Here is an 18,608-nt window from a genome sequence, read left to right as displayed (position 1 = left end):
GCATCCTGGCTGCCTCGCTGATCTGCTGGCAGGCCGATATCTAGCGTATCCTGCCCAGCTGAGTTCCTCTTTCCCAATTGCCATCAGATGGAAATAGGCACTGGAACAGCCCAGCCGAAGCGGTCCCGATCCCTATTAGCACCAGGACAGACCTGGGCTGCTCTCCCAGTTGGTCTCAGTGTACTTTCTTCTTCTGTTTGAGGTCTGCCTTGTTTCCAGAGACAAGGGCACCTCGGGGAACACCGATGCCAGTCCCCCGGGATGCCTCAGTGCCGGCAGCGGGGCAGCAAGATCCCCACCACAGCTCAGACCTGCAGACGGAGCGCGATGGGGAGTAACGGTGACCCGGGTAAAGAAGGAGGGTAGGAACTCAGCTGGGGCAGACACCAACACAGTAGCACTTGTGATTGTCGTGTTGGCAAAGTACGTCCGTGTCCCGGTTTGAAGTAAAACCGAACCAATTTTCTGTTCAGTAATTTTACATCCTAGCCAGGCCTCCTCTAACTCTCTGAAATTAACGGCATATTGTGGATAAAACTGCTCGTTCTCAGAATGATAAGCCCACTGTTTGTGCTCCGTGCCAAGGGATGGTGTGCAGGGAGGCCCTTGCTTATATTCTCTATTGCCGTAACAACCAAGGGCAGCCAATTTCATTATTTGCCCCTTAGAGGGTCGGAAACGGAAAAACGTAGAGGGGTCACATCGGTGGGGAGGGGTGGACAGGAGAGGTGACCCAAACCTGACCAACTGGGGTATTCCATCCCATCTGCCCCATGCTCAGTATAAAAGCTGAGGGATCGAAGGGTCAGCCCCCTTCCTGCGATGGCTGACGTCCAGAGAGGACTCTGTCTGTTCATCTGCCTTTGATCCCGATCCGTGTGTTCCTGACTCCAGAGCTGGAATCCCATTCCCATCCCTCACTGAGTCCAGTCTGGGACTTCCCCAGTGCCTGCCAGTGACGTGACTGTCATTCTGGGAGCTTGACACAGTTTTGTATCTATTTCATTATTTTCTTTTTTTGTTCTGCTTTATTTTAATATTAATTCTTCATTAAAGTAGTTTAGTTCATTCTAAACTTCTAAATCTCCTTCTCTCTTTCTCTCTTCTCTCTTTTTGGGGGGGGGGGGAGAGGGGGAGAAGGGCCATCTGTCAGTCTGGTTTTGGTAAATTTGGCCGAAACCACGACAGTCCCGTTGCCAGCTGCTTAATGCTAAGGTCCATGGAAGGCAGCACAAGCCTTGCTCCCACACATGCGCTGCCCTCCGACGTGCCCACGTCCTGGGAGCTGGGACCTCCACGAAGCCCTTCACAGCACTGCCGTGAAACTGGTTTTAACACCTCAGCGGGGAGTACAAACAGGCAAATCTTTCCTGGTTCCCCAACACAGGTGTGCAAAACACGGCGTGGCTACACCCCCCCGAGCTCAAGGTGAAAGTTTGCTGCCAAGAGCAGGTCGCTCTCTGCCAGAGATAAACCAGCTGCAACGCAAACACGGCCCAGCCGGAGAAGAAACCCACAAACAAAACAGGCTTCCTGTGTCCTCTAAAGACACCAAGACGCTGTTTGGGGAAGGTGGAACTCATATGCGTGTCCTCAAACAAGGCTCAGGAATCAGCGGAGCACAGCTTATAAACAGGAACCTTCCTTTCTACGGCACCGGGAAGAAATCAGGCTGGAAAAGCTGCCTCCGGACCCAGGGCTGCGCTGCCGATACTGTCTTACCTGGAGGAATATTGGCCAAGACTCTGCCTGGCAATTATTTAAAGGTTTAGTAGGCTGGATTCAGCCTGCCCCACGCAGCTTTCTAGTTCACAGAAAGCTTTTGGACGTGCCCACTCATTCAGATCTGACCCAGTTAATTAAAAATTGACGTATGCTCCTATTTCAGTTTAAATGAAGCTACTTCAGGTAGCTGAACGCTGCTCTTTAACCAGACTAAGCCTGTTGTGAACTGAAGGGAGAGAGCTCCCCAGCTTTAATCACCTCGGGTATCTGATGAGGAACCTCACCCTGCAGTAGGCTGATGCAATTGTGTGCGGACGAGCCCTGAGAAAACCATCCTCACGGCGTGGGAGATGGATCCTGGTGGCCCCACCGCTCCCCTGCCCACTCCCAAGCCCCCAGGACACCAGGCAGAGCCCTCCTGAGCCTCACCTTGGCACTGAAAGGGGACAGGGAGGAAGGAAGAGTCGGAAAATACCTCTTCTTCTTTCCCGTCAGCATCTGGGGAGTCGCGTTTCCATGGTGCTGGGAATATATTAGGTTAGTACAAGGCAGCGTGTTTCACAAAGGTTGGGGCCGGATTGCCAGCGCTGTAACGTGCCACAGCTCTGCTGAAGGCAAGCAAAGGGGAGGTGTGACATGCCAGGGGAGGTGGAGGGGACTCCAGGCCACCAGGTCACTACGTCCAGCTCAGGCCCTGCCATGAGAAGGCTGACCCTTATGGCTATTTGTGCAAGGGAAAAGGAGATTTTTTTGTGTGACTGCTGCATTACCCAGTTCCACTAAGATATTTTAGGGAGAATTCCTGGTCTTTGTCCAGTTCCCCTTACCTCCATAATGGGGAGAACTTTTCCTCCACAAATAGGTACCGCAGTCTCTCGTGGCTTCACGTTGAGGTATTGCATCAGGCAAGCCAGGCACATGAGGAGCGCTCAACATATTGACACAGATAAGCGGAGATTGGTGGAGTCGGATGTGGAAAAACAAGGAAAGGCCAACCTGTTCTCTCGGGCTGCCCTTGCCGCCACCTGCACAAACACAGCTGAGCCCCAGGCTGCATCACAGAATCACAGAATGGTTTGGATTGGAGAGGACCTCAAAGATCATCTCGTTCCAACCCCCTGCCACGGGCAGGGACACCTCCCACCAGACCAGGTTGCTCAAAGCCCCATCCAACCTGGCCTTGAACACCTCCAGGGATGGGGCATCCACAGCTTCTCTGGGCAATCAGCGCTGAAGACCAGGTGGAGGGAGGCTGGTTGGGCAGTGTGTCCATCATCTGAGCCCCCACAGCGGCCTGATCCAGAGCAGGCAGCACGGTCCCCAGCTCCCTGCACGCCTCTGCCCTCCCTCCCCACCAGCTTCCCAGGGAGGGCTCCTGTTTTCGGACAGCCTTGGCCCGCTCTGCTCTGCCGATCCGGCAGGAGGACTGGGCTGCAGCCTGGCTGTCCATGTGAGGTCGGGCACACCACACTGCTGTTCACTTGTGAAGTCTTCCACACCTGAGTTCCCCTTTCCACCAAGAAAATTAAGTGTGACAAAACCCAGACTGGAAACTCATTATGTTTTGAACACCACAGTTTGGATTTCTTTTTTTTTGTTACGGCTATACGATGCCAAGTTAACACTTACAAAATTGATTTGTCCCATTTCTAGAGCGAGACAGATTCATAGCTGCGATGAGATGGTATCAACATCGCACGTACGAAGGTTTCAGTACATCCAGAACAGAAGAACCGAAACCATTTGTGCTTAAAATACATTACACGTGTGCCTCAGCTGCAAAACAGTTACTTCAAAGGCGCTAACGCAGCCTTTGATGAACTGGGGAGTCAGAAAACCCGAGTACCGGTGTTTTGGCCATGACCCATTTCCCCGGCCGCTCAGTGGGGCAGACAGACCCGTTTCCCTCCCTCAGCGGGTGGTGGGCGGCAGAGCTCATGCTTTGATGGTGCCCCGTGCCCTGCCTTGCCTGGACATTGCCTTGTCTCAGTCTTCCTCCTAGCGTTTTCCGCTGAGTGAATTCATCAAAGCTGAAGGTGAAGTTTCCTCTCGGCTTTTGTCCTCATTGCATTCTTTAAATATTTAGTACAAGCACGTCTTTACGTCACCCTGGCTGAGGTTGGGTATTTCCTCCCTGGAGCTCCGGTTGCTGGTGATGGAGGTGAGCCAGGGAGAAGGACAGGGAGTGGGAAAGGTCCCCGTGGAGCTGGGAGGGCACCAGGGAGGACAGTCTGCTGAAAAGAGGAAAAGTCAGCAGAGGGCGAGCGCAAGGGAAACGGGGTAAATGGGCAACCAGAGGGACTTAAGCTGAGATGAGGTGGAGAAGGTGTTTGGCTGGGGATGATTTTATATGGTGCTTTCAGAAGGATGAGAAGACCACCTGGATGGAGACAGAGAAAAGCCAGCGGGGACAGACAGCTTCATTCAGAAATAAAAAGGGAAGTGAGGACATATCTAGAGGGACAGAAGTGGGTAATAACAATTAGTAGTAATTACAGAGCGAACCGCTGAGATGTGTTCACTTCGACGTCAGCACCGGAGGACGGCAATCACTTGCGATCTGTACGGCAGGAGCTACCTGGTAAGAATCACAACTTCCAGAAAATATATTTAAAAGCAAACATTTTTGCCTCCTGCTTCCTCGTTACCTCCCAAACTATCTTTTATTAATTTGGGGGTTTTAATAGATCCCCTGGGAAGCCAGAAGCATCTTGTTGCTGGGACAATTGCCCACAAATATATATGCTTTATAATTCTCTTTATTAAAATCTGTCTTTTTAAGAAACACAAATTGAAACACTTTGCAATCAGTTACACAGATCAGTTAATACTGGTGACAGTTCCTACATCATTAAACAAGTACTAACAAATTCCAACTGTTTACAAGCCAAAACTTAAATTAACAAGATTATATAAGCTCAATAAATAGTACATCTGGTCCAGTTCAAGTATAATTCAACAAATCACAGCCTTAATCCTTACAGAATAGAAAAACCCTGAATATAACCAGCCTAACACTAATTTAGTGTTAAAGCCAATATGAATCTTTGTCTAATCTTATGGGGCAAATGTTTAATTTTTTTTTTTACTTTTTACTTCAAAGCAAGTAAGTTGCAGATTGACATTAAAGACTATTTGAGACCAATACAGATTTCACAAAGATGAAAAACACTGTCCCTATTCAAAAAGTGCAATCTTTGGTTGAGATGTGTTGAAATGATTTGTATATATTAAGGAAGCTCCTTTTTAAATATTAATATTTGTTTGGCTAGACCTGAGCCTGCTTTGTGCTATATATATATATATATATATGTATTAATAAACAGCGTGGATTATAGTGATGATGAATTATGCCAACTAAAAAAAAAGTCAAGATTTTAAATATAATAAACCAAAAGAAACAACACATTTTTACACAAGCTGAGAAAGGTGAGCGGCTGCCTACAGTGGCTCCTTCCTCAGCAGAATAGGTAGTAGAGAGAAGTTGAGGAGTTGAGTGCCTGTCAGCATTGTATGATGGCCTGTTGGAGAGGGAAGGAGATTATCTCTGAGTTCTCAAAGTGCATCAGGCCGAAAACTGATCTTAGGGATCATTAAAAGCTAGTTGAGGCTTGGGATTGCTTTTATCTGCTGTCAAATGTTGAGTTTTAGGGGGAGAAAGGACCTTCTCAGAAGGGGTGCTGCCCGTTTGGCCATACCCAGGGTTTTGCAGGTTGCTGTTGTGTCAGGACAGAGCCCAAAGGGACGGGGTGTCCAAGCCACCTCTACAAACGTCTGGGTCTGATCACTCCTGCAGGGCTGGGCACCTGAGTCATCTCCCTCCAGAGGAGGAAACTACACAGGGCAGAGATGCCGTCTGCAGCCTCCTCCTTCCTCGCTGGCAAGCAAGGGCCTGTGCCCATGACCCAAACGAGGTATCTGGAGCCAGGACAGTTCCTGGTGTGCCTCGGTCAAGACTCCAGCTTCTGGAGCCCCAGCTGGAGACCGAAACTTAAGCCACCGGGGACTGAAGGATACCAAGGCCCATTCTCTCAAGAAGGGACTTTGCCTGTCTAATGCAGCTAGCCAGGAAAAAAAAAAAGGAGGTTAAATATGCAAGCTGTGAATAATGGGAGTGAACCTGGTTCAGAATCAGAGGAGGGGGAAAGTAGCTTGAATCATCTCCCGTAAATCCAAAAATAAGCCCCTGGGTAAACACTCATTTTAATTATTCTGCTGCTGCCAGTCAAAATCTCATGGTTACCTCCTGCCTTCCCTGCCTGCCTGTATTCACCTGTTGTCTGTTTTCAGAAAGTCTGATTTAAAGCTCTTTGGCCTGGGAAAGTCTTTGTTGTGGATTTGTGCCGTGCCTATAATAAAGGCAGTGGACCCGTAGCTTCTACTGCAATCCAAATAAAGAATAATAACAGTGATACTTTTCTCATTTGAGGTTACCTGGGGATAAAGTTGCTGGAGGCACATGACTTTGATATACAGTCAGCTATGTCTCACATCCAATTAAGCCTAACCACATGGTCTAACAAGCTCCCATTAGGCCGGTGAGAGCCCCAGTTTGATAGCAGAGTTAGCTTCAAAGATTTGATGCTTGCATTTCCTTCCCTGTGCTCAGGTTGTGCTGAAGGGCATGAAGGGAACTTCATATTCAGATGATACATGGCCAGCTTGAAAGCTGTGCTTTAGAAGACAATTGCACAATCTTTATTGCTGTTTTCGTAATCTTACAGCTTGCAATACAAGCTCTCGCCCTAACAGCCCTGTGCTCAAATTTCGCTGCGATGTGGAAAACAAGGAGTCAAAGAAAAACCCAGTCCTTGAAGGAAAAATACTTGGTTTGAAATATTTTTACTTTTTTTTTTTCCATAGGGAAAACCAAAAAAGCCACTGTTTTAAATGACAGATGGACCCAAGTCTTAACATACTTCAAGTCTGGACAAAGGAGGATTTAGGCTGTAATGTTTTTCATTTCCCCTTGTCTTTCGGACAGGCCACGTCTGAATCTGGGATGTAAAGTATCCCTCAACTTACGAGAAGCAGGAATTCCAAATATGAAATCTGAACCCACCTCTGGTAAAAACGAGCGGAAAGCACAGGCCATGAAATGGAACAGGGCTTCAGGCAACAACACCGGGCACCTCTGAGACACGCTGCCTGGCTACAGGGTACTTCAGAGAACAAGCATCGCTGCTGGCACAAGACACATTGGAACAAATACTTTGGTAGAAGCAGTTTTGGCAATTTAGCCACTTTGCAATATTTTGTGACACCCATGTCATTCTTAGGGATGGCTAGAACCTCCTGGGAAACTACTTCCTCTGCACAACATCTAAACAGGACATCCAGCACCTGCAATTTTTACGTAACATACTGGGATGGATATTAGTCCGGCAAAGAACGGAAATATGTCTGCACATCCCCATCTGTCCAGATTATGTGGGGCATTTTATAAAAGCATAACTCCGGGATCAATTCTGGCAATGGTTTGGTACGTATTCACTTTACTACACAAAGCCCTATTGAAATGAACCAGAAACTTGCACAGTGCATTTCAAAGGGACTTTGCAAAATACTAAGCAACAACTGTGCAGAAACAATAGTTCATAATAATGCCAGAGCTGCTGGTGCATCCTGTGTTCTCAGTGCAGCACTCTGTGAGCCATCAGCTGTTGTATTCACCTTAAAAAATTCAGGGAAATAAAATACAAAAACAATATTAAAAGTCTGGCACCTTTCCACGAAAACCAGGAAAAATCAACGTTGCCAAGCTGAGGAAAAGCAAGCTTGAAAGAAAACAAAAAGACCCCAAAAGCAAGGATCTTGAGTAAAATGTCTAAAAGAGACATGGTCCGAACATGTGGCACTTTAAAAAACCTCTCGTGAGAGTTTCAAGTCTGTAAGACTCAAAGTTGGCACCCTTTAGAGTTATCAAAAAGAAGAGTTTCAAACACAATGGTACCTGGAGAACATCCTGGCCACGCCATGGAAAATGCTGAGACAGGTCGGCTGTCAGCACGTGTATCTGAACTGCTCTCGCTGCGCTGGCTTCAGGCTGTGAGGTCCCTGGGGACAGACTGTGGCTCCCTCTGCTCTCGTACGACACAGTCAGTGCTTAACGACACACACATTTTATCATTTCACCAAGCTCTAAGACACATGGAGGTGGATGCTGATGGGGTTTAGATTATGCCATCTACTGACTAGTTTTAGCACAATGGCTTTAGATGTCCTATGCAAATCCTACTTCTCACCGGGGCAATGAGTGAAATGGCTGAAGATATTTTAAGCAACATTAAAGCCTATTTATAGTCACATCTCCTTTCCTTCCAGCGTCCACTGGAGGATGCTGAGTGCTTCTAAATACTCCGCCTGACCTGATGCGTTACATCAGAATTAAAACTTTAAGAATCCCTGAGAATTCTGATTTAATCTAGGAAACCACTCCCAGCACGCAGAGTGTGAGAAAGAATTGCTCCACTTCTTACAGATATGCCAGCATTGCTTCACCGTGGGAAACAGTTTCAGGCATTTTGGTTTTTAATGGCACTCTGGGCATAGATGCATGGAACATGCTCTTTATTTCCCCTCCTCTGTACAGTGCAAATTGACAGTTATATCTTAGAAATAAAAAAAAAAAGGTATTAGCATTCACTCATTATAGCTCTTCCAGTTCATCTGCATCATAGCTTTTTCTTCGCAAAGTGAGGAACAATGCCAGTGTCATCCTGAGGCAGGTGGCTGCCCTCCTCCTTCATTTTCAGGCTCTCTTCTGCAAGCTGGGATAGATACTTCTGCAATAACATCAAAAACAAAAGCATCGTTACCAAAACGAAAAATATTCAACGTGGGATGCTTTATGCTTTTTCAGAGCTTTCACACTCTCCCAGCATCTCAGAAGGGAAGAAAACGCATAAAAGCCCGATTTCGACAAAAATTCAAGCCAGGAAATATAACTGTGTCAGGTAAACTACCTTAATGCACAGAGAGACCCAAAAGTCCAGTGATTTTCTCTGTGCTGCGAGGGGAACTGGTAACAGAACCAGGAGGACCATGACTCCCCATCCGTCTGTGTAACCAGACCTCACCTTTTCTCCTTGCAAACTCTCTACTCCCAGATGCTGTAGCTGTAGAGGAGCTGTAGAGGCTCCTCTGTATGAGCTGTATGGAGCTGTAGAGGCTCCACAGAGTCAACTGAATTAAGCTGGTATAAGACTGGTGTCAGAAAATAGATGCAGTTTCTCAGTCACAATTTAAAGCATAAATATTGCCTTTTCAGCACGTGCAGTTCCAAGATATATCTTTTGCACAGGAACATTTGTTTTAAGGGAATAATCAAACTCGGTAATAATTAACACAATTTAGCAGTCTGGCTAGAGTACTTACATTTATTGTGTTTCCCTAAGATAAAGCCTTTCAAAGCTTTAAAGTACTCAGTGTGATTTAAAAATACAGACATGGCCAGTGAGGCTTTCAGCCTTCTGGCAGTGCCCTGGGTTGGCAGAGCTGCACACAAACTGGACGATGAACTGGTGTGGGTCTGAAAATGGTGCTCAAAGTGTTTATTCAAGGTCAACAGACCTAGAAATGGATGGAAAGAAGCTTCTTCAGTAGCAGCTACTGTAGAGAGACACGTGGGAAATTTCCACACAATAATGCAGAGCTGTTCTTATTAATGACTTATACATGTATCACATGCAAGAATAACTGACTTGCACATTATCAGGATCATAAAACCCCTAGCTGATTTTCTAGCTGATTACTCATTCTGATTTGTTTTGAAAAGACCATCTCACATCACTGCAAAATTTTATCTACTTGCAGGATTCCCCCAGAGTACAGTTTGCTCTTTGGCATCCACGGGGAAGAGGTGAAATGAGAACTGGATACACAAAAAACCAAGGGCTGTGTAAGGATTGCCAGGTTGTCTCACCTAAATACTGAAATAACACCTAAATAATGAATGGGCATAGCTTTGACATAATGATGACGGCACCCTTGCTCCTCTGAATATAGGGATTTGGCTGTGGAAATTACACAACTCTCAGTCTTGATCCCTGGGTACAAAATTCCATGTGGCAGAAAGCCAGAGTAAACATTACAGTAGTATAGAGAGATATAGGGTCCCTAAAGGCTGGGAGAAGTGATCTGTACACCACGAACTGTAGTAAACCACAAACGCTTGTCACTGGATCAGATAACCCATGCATTTCTGTTTTTTAATGATTACCCAGCAAAATAAGACTGAGGTTTACCCACCACCTTTAGCTGACGTTGTCAGCTATCATGAGTACCACAAACACCGGTTCTGAAGTTCACAGATCAGGCATTCATATTAATTTATAGCAAAATGACAGGTAAGGAAAAAGTTTTTCTTTTCATTTAAATACAAGTTTTGATGAATACTGCAAAAAGCCCATGGAAAACAGGGTAAAATGCTGCTCTGAGTTGCCAGGGTAGCTTACACCAGATGAATCTGACAGCTTTTTGTGGTAGTGGTGGGAGGGATGGCCAAATGATGGAATTTTTGGACACAGAGAATGCAGTGGATCTGTAAATATAAATACCACCTGGGAAAATAATTTATGAAGCTGAAGAGAATGGAAAATTGCAAAAAGTCTGCAAGGTTGACAAAGAAACTGTTGAATTTTTTTCAGTGATTGCTGGTCTTCAAGGGGCACCATACTCAGACGAAGCTGAGTATTGTACTTTAAGACTTCATCACCTAAGAAAGGCTTTTGGAAGAAAACTGGTAAACAAACTGGTTCATTTCATGTTCAAATCCAAGCCCTGAACATTTATTTTGGATGTGGCTCCAAGGAGATCATGTGAAAAATGACAAGTAGCAAATCAACTATAAAATACCCATGAGAGCATTTGGAAAAATGTCATTGTCATTGTACAATGGTATTTGTCATGTAGGCAAGGTGACAGAAAGACTGTCGGCAGCAGCAGAGCCAGAGCTTCACGTACAGTAAAAATTAGAGTCCGTAGTTCTTATGTTGGTGGATATGCTCATTAAATTGCATTATCATAGGAGAAGACTGACGATTCTTGCAGAGTGCATAAATAAGCATTATTGCAACTGAAAGGGTTCTAGTAATACAGAACAATTATTTAAAATTTGCTGAGTTTCCACTTGAGTGGGCAAAAGTTGGATGAGACGTTTACTTCCTCCATTTAGTAAGATAAGAGGTACAGCTCGGCAGAACAGTCTGTTTTCATTACCATATTTGACAGATTTAATTTTAACAGCTTTTGTGGTCTTTGTTCTTTTATCTCAAGTCAGTGTTAGATATCTACCATAGTGCTCATGGGAAATGTCTTAACGGGGAGAAAAAGAGGTTGTTTTTCACACTGACTCAGCTTTAGTTGGACCGTTTTTTCTATGACTAACAAAATAACTTAGAAAATGAAAAAAAAAATCCCTTTTCTTCCCATGGGACCAGTTGCCAGGAGCAGGGGCTGGAGTTGCAATCCTGGCTCTGGCACGAGTTTCTTTGGGACAGCCTCGCATGGGATACACAGCTTTCACTGAGTGGTGCCACCTCTGATTGGTGAATGCCCCTGGATTTTTTTGTATGAAGCCAAAACAAGGATGCAAACTAGGCCCCTGTTTTTCAAGCTTACACTTGGAGGCTCCACTATTAACAAGTATCGCAGCTCTGCAGGCACAGGCTTTGAAAGCCAGAGGCCTTTGTATGGTTACAGCTACGTAACTTCAGAAAAATCAAGAAGAAAATTCTCCCAGAGAAATTATTTGACTCTGTCACTAGAAAAGCCAATGCCTACGAGGCAGGTAGGGAAAGATAGCTATTACTTGAAGAGAAGCAGAGCAGAAGAAGAGAGGGAGGGAACAGAGAAAGAAGGAGCAGCTTTGCTTTGCTCTTTCATGGCTTTTGCTCCTCTGAGGAGTCCTCAGCACGGGGCAGTGAAAGCTCATGCTGTCATGACTGATAGTTCAACTGCATCTGAACAGTGATAAAGGTGGGCTCTTTTGCTTGAACTGCAAGCACCCGTGGTCTCTGTGTGCTGTTATCAGGTGCTGATATGCCTATGGTATATACTTATGGAAACCATACCAGTCATTACATGCTTCTGCACGTCCTTATAGGAATGATTCAATAGTGGTGTTCTGCGCAGCGCAGGGAGGTGATTTCAGCGGGTCACAGGAAATGCCTCGGAGAGCCTGTGTGTCACAAAGCGCTGCGTGCTGAAACACGCTGCAGAAATTCACGCTAATGCAAAAGTAAGTCTGGCAACATTATTAAACAAGTGGCACGTTTGATGGTCTTGAAATTAAGAAGTAAGAAAGGCTGCTGCTGGGCTGATTCCTAGTGATAGAAACATCTGGGACCCTCAAGAACAGAGAATTAAAGATCTGAGTTGCATGCTGTGATAGTGAAAAGGACCAAATGTAGATGAGAAGAGCAAATTTTCCGCTGGCCCCATTTTACTTATGATCCAGAAGTTCATGTCAAGGATCTGGGAATAAGAGATTAGCAGGCTAACATTTGGAACTACTGAAATGATTTGCTTATCCAAATTTCACTTCGTCTCAATTCTGTCCACAGAATAAAAACTAATGTTTTGTTGCATCATCTATCTTAGAATCCACCCGATGAGCTAGTTGTTAGCTCATTTCAAGTGTGTTTTTACCTGAAGATTTTTGTAGTGGACAGTACTTCTGCAGTGACTTGTCTTTGCTGTCTCTTCATTTGTGTAGAAGAGTCCGCAGAGCTTGCAGTAAAACCCAGTTCTGGGCACCACGAACTCCACACCTATTGAGAAATTCTGAATTATATTACAATGTCAGTTGAAGCCCTTCCCCTCCACAATAAACTTGTTTTCAAAGAAAAAAATTGCTGCTAAGTTAAATGACATAGATATGAAGACTGAGTCCTTCAGTCAGGATTCACTTCTCTGATTTCCCTAATTTTGCAATACTGAGCTGCAGCTTAAAGTCCTGTGCATTGCAAATACACCTTCCACTTCTCTCATAGATATGATACATATTTTAAAATGTACCTTCTCGCGCATAATATTGACTGGAAAGTTCACTGTGTAACCTCAAGGGCTAGAATAGCAATAGTACTTATTAGCAGTAAATTCATGCTTAAGTTACACAGATTGCTCTTTAGGGTGTACTTCTTGCAGGTGTTTTACTCATGATCAGTGTTTACACAGTAAAACCAATACTTTTGCTTATACTGAAAGTATAACCAATACTTTTATGACAAAGGCTTTTAAATTACTACGTATTTTTCATATACATTTCACATATAGTCCAAGGGAATTTATTTCATCTCATCAGAGACAGTAACAGCTATCTTTTGCCATTCATCTGGAATGAAACTGGCAATGATCTATAATCAAAAAGCCGTTTCTTTCAACAGCCACCCCTCTGTCATATACCCTGTTCCTTCACTCTCCTCACATCTGCTCTGAAAAATAAATATAGCAAATAGCCTTAAAGTGACATCTTGTTGTAAGCTCTAGGTATTGCAGTGGGCGGCATCGCAGGCGGAGGGCGGCCGGGGCGTGTGGACGTACCCAGGGGAATGCTGAGTTCGGTGAAGACGTCCTCGTGTTCCCAGCCTGGCGGAGAGTGCCTTCTTTTAGACTCTACCTCCGGGTATTCCAGGGATCTCATTTCCAGGTACCTAGAATTTGCTTAACAAATGAATAAATGTATTGAATCAAAACAGTTTATTAGTTTAAAGAGACATTTATAAACTTCTTGGGAACACTTTCTGGGTGGATCTATAAATGAAATAAAGTCTGGAAAAAATGCTTTTCCATTCAAATCAGAGGCCTGCTCAGTGCGAGTCCAACAACTGTACCACACTGGGCAGTCACCTCTGTTTCTCCCAGTAGACCATTTTTCTATTTCTAATTTCACGTTCATTATGGTTTTTCTTTTCATATTTTAATCTCTAAATAGATCTATAACATTATACATGCCTGTGGCGCAAGCATGGTCTGACTGCAGCTCCATAATCAAGCTCCAGGTACTGCCTGACCAGTGATGGAGCTGGGCTAACACAGAAGCTGCTGAGAAAGAGGGGGCACCAGGATCTGCTGAGATCAAATCCCCAAACTGCCTCAGGAGCTGTATGGGCAGAGCAAACCTTCCTCTGGTAGGACCCCTGCAGCACCATTGTCATCTTCTCCCACCCTCAGCTCTCCAAGGGATAGTTTCTGCATTATGGCTCTCGGCCACTTGAAGATTTTGGTTCCTGGCCAGTAGGGATGGGATGGCTGGAACCTGCTGACCGACATTAATGGACACGGGCAGGAGATTCAAGGTGTGGAAAACAGTGGATTGATTTGCTGAGGCAGATAAAGCCAGTCAAAAGAACAGATGCTCTCCTTTCCCAACATGTGAATTGCTTTTATTTTGAAAAAGAGAAATTTGTTATCAAAGAGCAACAGAATTACACATAAACTGGTCTGATTCCTATTCTTCAGTTCTTACATCAAAGAACTAGTTCCCTTACCCTGACAAAATTTCTATTGCATTGCAAATTTCACCTAGATAAGGGATATATTTTCTCATAAAACAAATATATTTTTGCTCAAACCAAACCCTTCCTGCCTTTCAAGTCTGTAGTTCAAAGATCTGCAATTTCTGGCTATGAGAATGAATTTTTCTTCATTGTTTTAAATATGTCTATTACGTGATTTAAAAGAAAATAACATAAAATCCTGACTGGTTGGCTTTCAGGTTAACTTCAAGCCCATCCCAGGTTTCCAAATCTGCAGCAGAGATCCCAGAGAACCCACAAGCTTTAGTTAGCTCTTCTGAAGACCCCCAGGGCCTTTGTGGCAACTTAAGTCCCACTGAAATTGGTTTCTGGGCCTCTGAGCTGGCAGCTGCCTCTGCAGAGAGCCCAGAGCCTTGCACTGCAGATCCCAGGTATCAAGTCCACGGCAGGAACCTGGGAAGCACAAGGTCCCCTGGAGCTTCCAGGCTCCCTGCTGGCAAGTTGGAAGCTGAGATACTGAAAACACCCAAGTAACTACGCTCTTGGGATACCCAGCTCTTCCGTCAACTGGCTGCCTGTGAAGTGGGCAGCCCAGGGGAGCTGACCTTGCCATCCCCAGGCCCAGGGAATTTGCATGGCAGTGTTATCTCCAAATATGCAAAGCCTGGAAAGGCACCTCTTCAGGCCAAACAGGGAACTACTGAAAACTGAGCGAGTTTCGCATCTCCTAGTTCAAAATCAAGACATTCACATTAAACGTTCCAGTATTTTCTGGTGGAAAATTGCACCCTCAGAAATCTTCCAGCAACTTCTGTGCACAAACCCTTCTCCATCACATGGGCTCCGGTAGCAACAAAAAAGAGCATTCCTGGCCAACACGTTCTATATTGTTTTCCACTTCCCCTCATTATGCACAGCCCATTCGCTCAAGTTTCATTTGAAAGCGTGACGAGGAACTGAACTCACTTTCAGACACTCAAGATCTTTTTTTCTCCTGACACCTAAAATATTAACAGGCAGCTATGATTACAGTTATTGGCATTATCTCACAGGATGTCCTACCAGTTACATTAAAGGCAGCATGCGGTAGGTAACAGGAGATGATAAGGCAAGTCCTGACAAAAGGCACATATTTGTGTGAACAGGGACTGAGAAGTAACAATCTACGGACGATTTCCATGTTCCCAACGCTTCAGTACAGTGGGTAAGAATACCCGCCTTGTCCAGGAGCCAGCCAGACATTACAGACACTTTTCTGTTGACCTTCAGAGACTGTCACTCATTTCATTGACAATTCAAAATAAATTTAGCAGGGCACTGAAAGAGTTCAGCTAAACTCATGTGAACCTTGACATGACAATTATAGCAGCTTATGCCTTTCAGAAAGCTTGCGAGTTGATTATCATATTTCCTTTACACTATTCAGCTAAGAGCCTCTAATGGTTTAGTTTGGCGAAAGGCACTGGGGTTCTTTTACTGAGCCGCTCCAAGGACAAGTCTTGATACCATTAGCAACATTTATGCTTGTTAGCAATAAATTTCAGTCTACTGTCAGAGAAAACATGCAAGGCTCTCTGCAGGCTGAAAAGGAAAAAAAACAGTAGTTACCCTTGGCCTCTGGACACTCTTGGCTTCCGTGTCTTGTTTCTTCACTAGCATTTTTAACAAGCATTTCCATAACTTCTCTGCTCTCGGCTCCTTGTGATCCCATCTGTTTGTAATCATCTATAAATGTATCAGGGAGCTGGAGAGTCTCTTCTTTCAGATGAACAGAAGGTATATGGTGATCTTCAGGCTCTAAATGAGTGTCAGAGCTCTTATCAATTTTTCCTTCCTTCTGCTGGGGATCAGTCTCCTTAGCAGATTGGTCTTCCCGCAATTCTTCTGGCTTCTGCTCAGGGTCCAGATTTAGGCTTGATGCTTCAGTTACAGCATCATCGTTATCATCATCCTCCTCATCATCCTGACAGCCGCTAGAAGCTACGCTGCCCTTTGCTGATCTGAAGTTTGTTTCTAAAGCTTTATGGGCAAATTTGTCTTCGCTCCTGGTTAAGTGGCTGTGATCGTTTTTCAGTTCCAGCATGGCTGACATACAGGGACACATTTCTGAAGCACTTTTATTTTTCTGATCAACTGGTACTATTTCTTCAAGCTCAGTTATATCAGGCTCCATAATTAAATCATCTTCTCCCACTTCGTCTACTGTCACTAATTCCTCCATGTTAGCAGGATACCAGGTCTCACCTTCTATCTCACTTCCACTCTCCCAGTCTCGGTCCTGTCACAAAGATGTAAAACATTTGAGAGATCAGTGATTATAGATCATCACTGTTAAAAAATGAGCTTTGAACATCAGTAACCAGAAACAACTTTAATCTGGCCATGCCTAACCCCTCTTGTATTTTAGTTTCAAAGAACAATATGTCTTGGTGTTGTGATTTTAAACCTTATGCACAAGGACAAGCAATCTTTTTAATTACCATATAAACTCTTTGTGGAGTATATATCTCTTTGTGGAGATCCTGTAACTGCCTTGGGGATTACAGTCTCTCCAGTCTCCTGATTCTTACTTTTCTGTAGTCAGTAGAACAAGGCACAACCTGTTATACTTTATTATGCAGCTGATGCTACTATGTGATGTGATCCCCAAGGAAACAAACCTCTCCCCTTCCTCTACCTCCATCCCGGGCTGGCAAGAAATAGGCAGCACAACTAGAACATACTGAACCCCAGTCTAGCCATTGTGGCTTTTGCTTTGCTGGACTAGGTCCTTTACATTCCTATGGTGACTGAGAAAACGTGGCTACCTTCTGCAGTCATTTCCTTCCACCAGCAAGAGCCCTCTGCCAGGGACTGTGTTGGTAGAGATTGGCCTAGACCTTAAGAAAAATCAGTTTTACAGTTATACTCCAAGGTACATTATCTGAAATACCTCATACATGCAGTTACTACTTACAGGACTCAAACACCGGACTTAAGAAGTATTAGAATTAAAAGGTATATGTTACTTTTAAGACACACTTGCAGCTTAGATTTCAACTCCCAGACTCATCGTGTACACATAATCTATTAATAATCTGTATTCTCCTCCTATTTGGCCATTCCCATACTTCCCCTCCTAGAATCCTAAAACAGCACGAAAACTCTGGGAGTTGACACTGTTCTTGCCAGGAGATCAGTTTTCTACAGCAACAGATATCAATAGCTTCCATATCTGACCATCAACCCATGACCCTACAGATATGAAGCTGGAGGAATTCCAAGGACATTGCTGTCCCTGACTGCGATGCTGCAGTAGGGCTGCTGTAAAGACATTATTTAATTAAAACCAGAAACAATCAGAAGAGGCTACTATCTCTAGTCCATCTAAGGCCAATGTTCTGAAAAAGTTTTCATCATTAGTCCCCTCCTCCTCCACTAACTGACCACAACTCCTATTTTTGGGCACAGTTCACAAAGTTCCACAGTTCACTTGGGCATGCGTTACAGTTGCCAGTGCCAAGGGCAATGCATGTGAAGCAATGTACATGGGCAAAGAGCAACTAAAAAAAGAGTTCTGAAGACTTCAGGAAAAGCTATCCCTTATCGCAGAGGTCAAGATAAGGCAAGGTAATTCAGACAACACCCTTCTACAACCCCTTTACGTGTCTTTCCATGGGGGTTTAATATTTCAGTTGGGAGAATGTGCTACCAAACCTGGGGTTTCACTCATTTTGTCGTGGAAGCTGCACCAACAACGTGTCACCAACCTTCTCTTTTCTTGTGTTTTCCAGAATCTCTCCAGATTCTTTTCCTTGTTTATTAGCTGAAGGTGAGCTCTTCTCTGGAAGTTGCTCCTCTTTTCCAAGCTAAAATAAATACAACATATACACGTATGGCAACACACAGTGGTGCTCTATTATGTTTCTATTCTGGGTTTAGGGAAACAAAGTCACCACAAGGTCACATTCTTTATTTCTAAAGTTTATGCAAGTCAACTGGGCTCTGGGAAAAGACCCAAGAATTGGATTCCGTTAGCAAAGCTGTACAAATAAGAATTGAGAAAATTGAAACAAAATTAGAGAGATGTAATTCACATCATAGAATTGGCTGGAAGACAGGTGGGGGAGAATGTGAATTCGTTAAAATTTCCAGCCTCCACCCCTCTGTTCTCTACCCACTACTGTTAATGTTGGCTCAAACATGGTAAGGAGAGCAGCAGTGTTAAAACTTTGCAAAAGATCTCAACTGTTTTGTTTATTGAAGTAGGATCAGTTGAGAATGCAACTGCTCGCACAGTTCATACTTTGGAAGTACTGCCACAGTACTACCTGGCACTTGGTAAAAGAGGGATGAAGCAAAAGTGTGAGTTCAAGACATTCAAACCCATTTCTTCCTTTTAAGATAAATTATTAGCAGTAGTCC

At 44.4% G+C, this 18,608-nt stretch overlaps 1 protein-coding gene across 1 annotated transcript in view; it reads right to left on the bottom strand.

The window, feature by feature from the left end:
* Positions 1-6,583: 6,583 nt before the first annotated feature.
* Positions 6,584-18,608, bottom strand: part of RBM20 (RNA binding motif protein 20) — an 81,643-nt gene continuing 69,618 nt past the window's right edge. The window contains exons 10-14 of the mRNA XM_074159085.1: positions 17,954-18,052; positions 15,813-16,482; positions 13,270-13,389; positions 12,376-12,497; positions 6,584-8,510 (exon numbers count right to left, since the gene is read on the bottom strand). Coding sequence (XP_074015186.1) covers positions 8,400-8,510; positions 12,376-12,497; positions 13,270-13,389; positions 15,813-16,482; positions 17,954-18,052 — 1,122 coding nt within the window. The 3' untranslated portion in view covers positions 6,584-8,399. The remainder of the gene's footprint in view (positions 8,511-12,375; positions 12,498-13,269; positions 13,390-15,812; positions 16,483-17,953; positions 18,053-18,608) is intronic.

This window comes from Numenius arquata, chromosome 15, assembly GCF_964106895.1.
Source record: "Numenius arquata chromosome 15, bNumArq3.hap1.1, whole genome shotgun sequence".
Classification (NCBI taxonomy): domain Eukaryota; kingdom Metazoa; phylum Chordata; class Aves; order Charadriiformes; family Scolopacidae; genus Numenius; species Numenius arquata.
This window is presented reverse-complemented; position numbering and strand designations above follow the sequence as displayed.